Source organism: Triticum urartu, chromosome 4 (assembly GCF_003073215.2).
Source record: "Triticum urartu cultivar G1812 chromosome 4, Tu2.1, whole genome shotgun sequence".
Lineage (NCBI taxonomy): Eukaryota > Viridiplantae > Streptophyta > Magnoliopsida > Poales > Poaceae > Triticum > Triticum urartu.
In genome coordinates, this window is record NC_053025.1 from 7,376,609 (window position 1) to 7,383,786 (window position 7,178).

Here is a 7,178-nt window from a genome sequence, read left to right on the forward strand (position 1 = left end):
AGAGTTCCTCTATTATTCACTCCATTCCAATGTAGGTTAGTTCTTTAATTAAAAGTCAAACATTTCTATGGTTGGCCAAGTAAACCTACCACCCCTCTAAAATGTCTCGAGTGTTCGCCTGGAAGGGCGAGCATTCCATTGCACAATTCCAACCTGAACTGGAAAATTGCACTTGGGAAGAAGCTTGATGGTCAATGTCATCATGGACATCGACCGGTTTTGCAAAGCTCTTTATATGAAAAATGGACGTGGCTCCAACGGAACAATCCTTGGTTGGTTGGCCACTGTAGCGTGGCCCTGAGCTGCCTTGCAACGTGACTTGATGTGTGTTTAGAGCATCTCCAACAGCCGCGCGTAAAAAACCTGTTTGCCGCTCGCGCTTCGGCTGGTTTTGCGCGCCCGCCTGCGCTGGCTCCAGCAGCCGCGCTATAATGCAGCGCGCGCGCGCCGCTCCAGCAGAGCGCAAAAATACAGCGCGCGCGCCGCACAAACCACATATACATGAGCAAAAATGATGAAACAAACAAAATAAATCAACAATAAATAGTTTAATTTCGTTATCATTACAACTCAAACAAATAGTTTATCATTCAGTACAACAAATGCAATAAACACAACAAATAGTTCATGAACAATACAATGTCGAATGCAGATATCATCATGCTCTTTGTCGTCCATGCCATGCCCACCACTCTTCAATCAAATCATTCTGAAGTTCATTGTGCGTTGCTTGACGCCGAATGGCATGATAGGAGGCAATAAAACGGGCTATCCTTTCAGCCCTCCGTCGCACTCGCACCGGATATCCCAATAGCTCATACTGTGAGTAGTCTAAATCTTGGCCACGCTCATTCTCGATGATCATGTTGTGCATGATCACACAAGCGTGCATGATGTACCAAAACATTTTTTGATCCCAAAATCTAGCCGGTCCTCTCACAATAGCAAATTGGGCTTGCAAAATCCCAAATGCTCTCTCCACATCTTTTCTAGCCGCCGCATGAGTATTGTGGAAGTCAAGATTTTTCTTACCTTCCGGCTTTTTCAACGGCTTCACGAAGGTTTGCCACTTTGGATAGATGCCATCCGCTAGATAATAGCCATAGTTGTACGTACGGCCATTTGCTGCAAACTGCACCGGTGGCAACTCACCGTTTGCAATCTTATTCATCAGTGGTGACCGGTTGACAACATTGATGTCATTCAAAGATCCAGGCATTCCAAAGAATGCATGCCAAATCCAAGCCTCCTGATCGGCCACCGCTTCAAGGATTATAGTGGAACCCTTTTTTTGGCCGTGGAATTGCCCATGCCATGCCTTTGGACAATTCTTCCAACTCCAATGCATACAATCTATTGAGCCAAGCATGCCAGGAAAACCGCGAGCTTTGTTCATCGCCAATAGCCTTGCGACGTCTTCAGCATTGGGAGATCTCAAATACTCCTCGCCAAACACTTGCATAATTCCCTCTGCAAAGCGCTTGACACACATGATGGCTTGGCTCTCACCCATAGCCAAGTGATCATCAACAAGATCAACCGGTATACCGTATGCCAACATACGCAAAGCGGCTGTCACCTTCTGAAAGGTGCTATGCCCGAGCTCTCCGGCGGCATTCCTCCTTTGCTGAAAAAAACGGTCATGGCTCGCTAGTTTCTCTACAATGCGCCTGAACAACTTGGTGCTCATCCTAAAACGGCGACGAAAATATGACTCGGGGTATATGGGATTCTCCGCAAAATAATGCCTGATCAATCTGTTGTGGGCATCGATCCTGTCCCTCCAAATTTTCTGCCGACCCATAACCGAACCACCGTGCTTCGGTTTTTTTATATGCATAGCTAGGATCATTGCAAGATCTTCTTCCTCTTCAATATCAAATTCTTCTTCGGAAGAATCATACGACGAACTCATCTACAATGTTCAATACAATACTATAAAAACTACAATTCAAAACATGCATCAAATTCATGAAGTTTGAGCAATACATACCTTGTAGGCGTTTTGTCAAACACCTTGCGGGCGCGGCGCGGCAGCGAGCGCTCGGGCGCTGTTCCTCGGACGACGGAGGCGCGCGAGGGCCGGTGGGACTAGGAGGGGATGGGGCGGAAGCGCGGGCGCGCGGGGATAGGCCGGGGAAGCCTGAACGGTCGCCGGGGGCACGGGCGGCGGCGGCGGCGGCGCGACCGGACGGGGGGTGGAAGTGGGAGAGGAAGTGCGGGCGCGAGCGCTGGAGTGTGCCGCGCGCTGCAGCGGGCGCCCGAAATACATCGCGCGGCTAAGTGTTTTCGATCGCGCGCCCAACCCGTTATAGCGCGCGCGCCGTTTTTGCGCGCCCGCTGGAGCGACCCGCCGCGTTGCGCGCGCGCTAAAACGGCCTAATTTGCGGCGCGACGCTAGTTTAGCGCGGCTGTTGGAGATGCTCTTAGTCCATGCCTCGACGACCATCTTGTTCGATGACGAAAAGCGTACCAAGTTATATCATAATTGGTGGCGTGAGGTGCTCGTTTAAATATACATGTGCTGTTTAGAGAAATCATGTAAATGTACACTTTTCTCTCTTTTTCTAATTGAAACTCTGTTTTCCTCATGTTTGTTTTCAACCGTGTAGTTTTCGATTGGGGGTTGTTTTATCCGAGCATATTGTTACTCTCGGGATCGATTTGTTTAGTTGACAATGATATTCGTACGAGACAGGTTCTGCAATTTCTTTTACATATTAGTTCATTCTGATGGCGATTAGCTAAATCAAGGGAGTAGTTGCCGATCAAGAAACACTAGTACCTGAAGATTTGATATATTCTCTGGGTGTAACTAGATCTCAGCTGATTGAGATTTAACCAATTCTTAGTCAAGTGATAGAACATATAAAAAAGAAGAAGAAAAATAAAGTGGAAATTTTACACAAATCTTCACGTACGAATAACATTGGTTGAGGCTTGGTTCGATTGAGATTTAGCAATCCCGGTATGCTTCATGTAAGAATAGGGTTTTCGTATCTATTTTTTGTTGCTGTCTTTTTATCTTTTTGATTGTTCCATGAAGATCCTAGGCTCACCAAGTCAAACACAAACACATGAAAAATTGTCAAATAAGTACTTAAAAAACATAAAAGCAGAGGAGAAACCGGCCGGGGGTTTGGTCGCCGCCATTTCCGGCCGTGTCGCGTCAATGCCGTTGGCCGCTGTTACTACCGGACAAGGCTCCGTGGCACCGCTCCACGTGGCGTCCACCCCCGTCCTACGTGGCCCCGGCCCCACCTCTCCCGGCCGTTGCCTCCTCCCTTTTAAACCCCCGGCGCCACCCCGCCTCCCTCTCCAGTCAGTCACCGTCCGCTCCCCGCCGTCAACCTCCCTCCCTCCAACGGTCATATCCCCATCCCCTCCATCGCTCTCACCCACAGATTTCTCCCAGATTCGATCGACCCCCGTGGCCTTTAATCACTTTCCGCTCCCAAGAAGCTTCCAGGATCGGATCCCGGCGAGGGGAGGCCAAGCTCTGCTTGCTCCAGCCATGGTGGAGATGGAGGAGGGGGCGCGGCGGCGGGTGGTGGTGGAGGTGTGCAACGCGCGGAACCTGATGCCCAAGGACGGCCAGGGCACGGCGTGCGCCTACGCCGTCGTCGACTTCGACGGCCAGCGCCGCCGCACCGCCACGCGCCCGCGGGACCTCAACCCGCACTGGGGCGAGCGCCTCGAGTTCCCCGTCCACCACCCGGGCGCCATGGCCGACACGCTCGAGCTCAACGTCTACAACGACAAGAAGGCCGTCGCCGGCTCCGGCCGCCGCGGCGGCACCTTCCTCGGCAAGGTCAAGGTCGCCGCCGCCTCCTTCGCCCGGGCCGGGGACGAGGCGCTCGTCTACTACCCGCTCGAGAAGCGCAGCGTCTTCTCGCAGATCAAGGGCGAGATCGGCCTCAAGATTTGGGTCGTCGACGACCCGCCGCCCGCCCCTGCTGCCCCTGCCCCCGCGCCCGAGGGGGAGAAGAAGGCCGATGATGCCGCCCCTGCGGACAAGAAGGAGCCCGCCGAAGCTGCTGCTGCTGCTCCTGCCGCTGCCGACGAGAAGAAGCCGGACGCTGCGCCGCCCGCGGAAGAGAAGAAGGCGGAGGACGCCAAACCAGAGGAGAAGAAGGCAGAGGACGCGGGCAAGAAGAAGTCGCCGGAGAAGGGGAAGAAGAAGGACGGCGACAAGCCCAAGGAGGAGGGCAAGAAGGAGGTGGCGGTGCCTCCTTCCCCGTCCAAGGCCCCGCCGCCATCGCCGTCCAAGATGCAGCTGGCCACGGCCGGGGTCGCCGGCGACCTCGAGATCCTCCCCCAGACGGCAGCCGAGCGGAGCATGGCCTCCTCGGGCGGCGGCAGCGCGTCGTACGACCTGGTGGATCGCGTGCCTTACCTGTTCGTCCGGCTCCTCAAGGCCAAGAAGAGTCAAGACGGTGGCGACAAGCAGCCGCAGCCGCTGTACGCGCAGCTCTGCATCGGCGCCCACGCCGTGCGGACCCGAGCCGCCACGCACGCCGGCGAGTGGGACCAGGTCTTCGCGTTCCACAAGGCCAGCCTCACCGCCTCCTCGCTGGAGGTCACCGTGCACGAGGAAGCCAAGAAGCCGGAGAAGGAGGGCGAGGCCGCCCCGCCGGACGCGCACCTCGGCTTCGTCTCCTTCGACCTGCAGGAGGTGCCCAAGCGGTCGCCGCCGGACAGCGCGCTCGCGCCGCAGTGGTACACCCTGGAGGGGCACGCGGAGGACGGCGCCCCGGCGTGCGACGTGATGCTCGCCGTGTGGGTCGGCACGCAGGTCGACGAGGCGTTCCAGGAAGCGTGGCAGTCCGACTCCGGCGGCAACCTGGTGCACACCCGCTCCAAGGCGTACCTATCCCCCAAGCTGTGGTACCTCCGGCTCAGCGTCATCCAGGCGCAGGACCTGCGCCTGCCGTCGCCGCCGGACGCCGCCAAGGCCAAGCAGCAGTTCGGGCCCACGTTCCCGGAGCTGTACGTCAAGGCGCAGCTCGGCGCGCAGGTGTTCAAGACCGGCCGCATCGCGCTCGGCAGCGCCGCCGCCGGGGCGTCCAACCCGAGCTGGAACGAGGACCTGCTCTTCGTCGCCGCCGAGCCCTTCGACCCTTTCCTTACCGTCGCCGTGGAGGACGTCTTCTCCGGGCAGCCGGTCGGGCAGGCGCGCGTGCCGCTCTCCACCGTGCACCGCCGCTCCGACGACCGGGTCGAGCCGCCCTCGCGCTGGCTCAACCTGTGCGGCGACGAGGCCCGGCCCTACGCCGGCCGGGTGCACGTCCGCGTCTGCCTGGAGGGCGGCTACCACGTGCTGGACGAGGCGGCGAACGTGGCCAGCGACGTGCGCGCCGCGTCCAAGCAGCTGTCCAAGCCGCCGGTGGGCATGCTGGAGGTGGGCGTCCGCGGCGCGTCCAACCTGGTGCCCATGAAGATCGCCAAGGACGGCGCCAGCGGCTCCACCGACGCGTACGTGGTGCTCAAGTACGGCCCAAAGTGGGCGCGCACGCGCACCATCCTCGACCAGTTCAACCCGCGCTGGAACGAGCAGTACGCCTGGGACGTCTTCGACCCCTGCACCGTGCTCTCCATCGCCGTCTTCGACAACGCCAGGTACAAGATGGTGGACGCCGGGAAGCCGCCGCCAAAGGACGCCCGCATCGGCAAGCTCCGCATCCGGCTCTCGACGCTGGACACCAACCGGGTCTACTCCATCAACTACGCGCTCACGGCGGTGCACCCGATCGGCGTGCGCAAGATGGGCGAGCTAGAGCTCGCCATCCGCTTCACCTGCCCGTCCTGGCTCACGCTGATGCAGGCGTACGGCAGCCCGCTGCTGCCGCGCATGCACTACGTCAAGCCGCTGGGCCCGGCGCAGCAGGACGTGCTGCGCCACACCGCCATGCGCATCGTGTCGGGCCGCCTCGCGCGCTCCGAGCCGCCGCTGGGGCCGGAGGTGGTGCAGTACATGCTGGACACGGACACGCACGCCTGGAGCATGCGCCGGAGCAAGGCCAACTGGTTCCGCGTCGTCGGCTGCCTCTCCCACGTCGCCACCGCCGTCAGGTGGGGCCATCGGGTGCGCACCTGGGAGCACTCGCCCACCACCGTGCTCGTGCACATGCTGCTCGTCGCCGTCGTGCTCTGCCCGGAGATGATCCTCCCCACCGTCTGCCTCTACCTCTTCCTCGTCCTGCTCTGGCGCTACCGCTGGCGCCCCCGCCAGCCCGCCGGCATGGACCCGCGCCTCTCCCACGTCGACAGCGTCAGCCCCGACGAGCTGGACGAGGAGTTCGACGGCCTCCCCTCGGCCCGCCCCGCCGACGTGGTGCGGGCGCGCTACGACCGGCTGCGCGCCGTGGCCGGGCGCGCGCAGACGCTGCTGGGCGACGTGGCCGCGCAGGGGGAGCGCGTGGAGGCGCTGCTGTCGTGGCGCGACCCGCGCGCGACGGGGGTGTTCGCCGTGGCCTGCCTGCTGGCCGCGCTGGTGCTCTACGCCGTGCCGTTCAAGGCGCTGCTGCTGGGCATGGGCTTCTTCTACCTCCGCCACCCCAGGTTCCGCGGCGACATGCCCTCCGCCGGCTTCAACTTCTTCCGCCGCCTCCCGTCGCTCTCCGACCGGGTGCTCTAGCTTGCTAGGATCGATCGATCATTGTTTTTCTTTGAGCTTGCTTACTGTTGCTTGCTGTACTTGGTGTGATCCACTGCTGCTTAGCTTAGTGGGATCATCGTTTGATCATTTGTTGCACACAGAAAGAAAGCCTCTGAGGCCTACTTAGTGATGCTAATCTCAATAATAATAAGCATGGCTGCTGCCTAATGTATTCTTTGATTTTAGAACCAGAGTCTTGATGATCCTGAAAATAAGACTGCTTTATGCTGTAAAACAGTCAAGAGTCAACTAAAACTAAGCTTCTGAAGGCAACTGAACTTGCATACGTTCTACAACTTATTGAAGAAAGGAGATGTAATTGCATATATACATTCTACATAGAAATGTATGCAGCTCCTGGAAGCTATTTCACCATCTGCATACATTCTACAGGTTACTGAAGATTGAAGGAAGAAGATGTGTAGATCTTCATGGCTTACTGAAGAAAGAAGATGTATAGATCTTCTTGGCTTTTGCAAATACATTCTATTGATAACGATTGTACAATGTGTACATCTGC

General features: G+C 57.9%; 1 protein-coding gene across 1 annotated transcript; it reads left to right on the top strand.

Moving 5' to 3' along the window:
• The first annotated feature begins 3,329 nt into the window (after nt 1-3,329).
• LOC125550182 (FT-interacting protein 3-like) lies at nt 3,330-6,843 on the top strand. The gene has a single exon (XM_048713114.1). The coding sequence runs from the start codon at nt 3,515-3,517 to the stop codon at nt 6,635-6,637; it is 3,123 nt and encodes a 1,040-aa protein (XP_048569071.1). The 5' UTR covers nt 3,330-3,514; the 3' UTR covers nt 6,638-6,843.
• The last annotated feature ends 335 nt before the right edge of the window (nt 6,844-7,178 follow it).

Coding starts and splice junctions, on each gene's coding strand:
- LOC125550182 (XM_048713114.1), top strand. CDS start 3,515: ATGGTGGAGATGGAGGAGGGGGCGCGGCGGCGGGTGGTGGTGGAGGTG.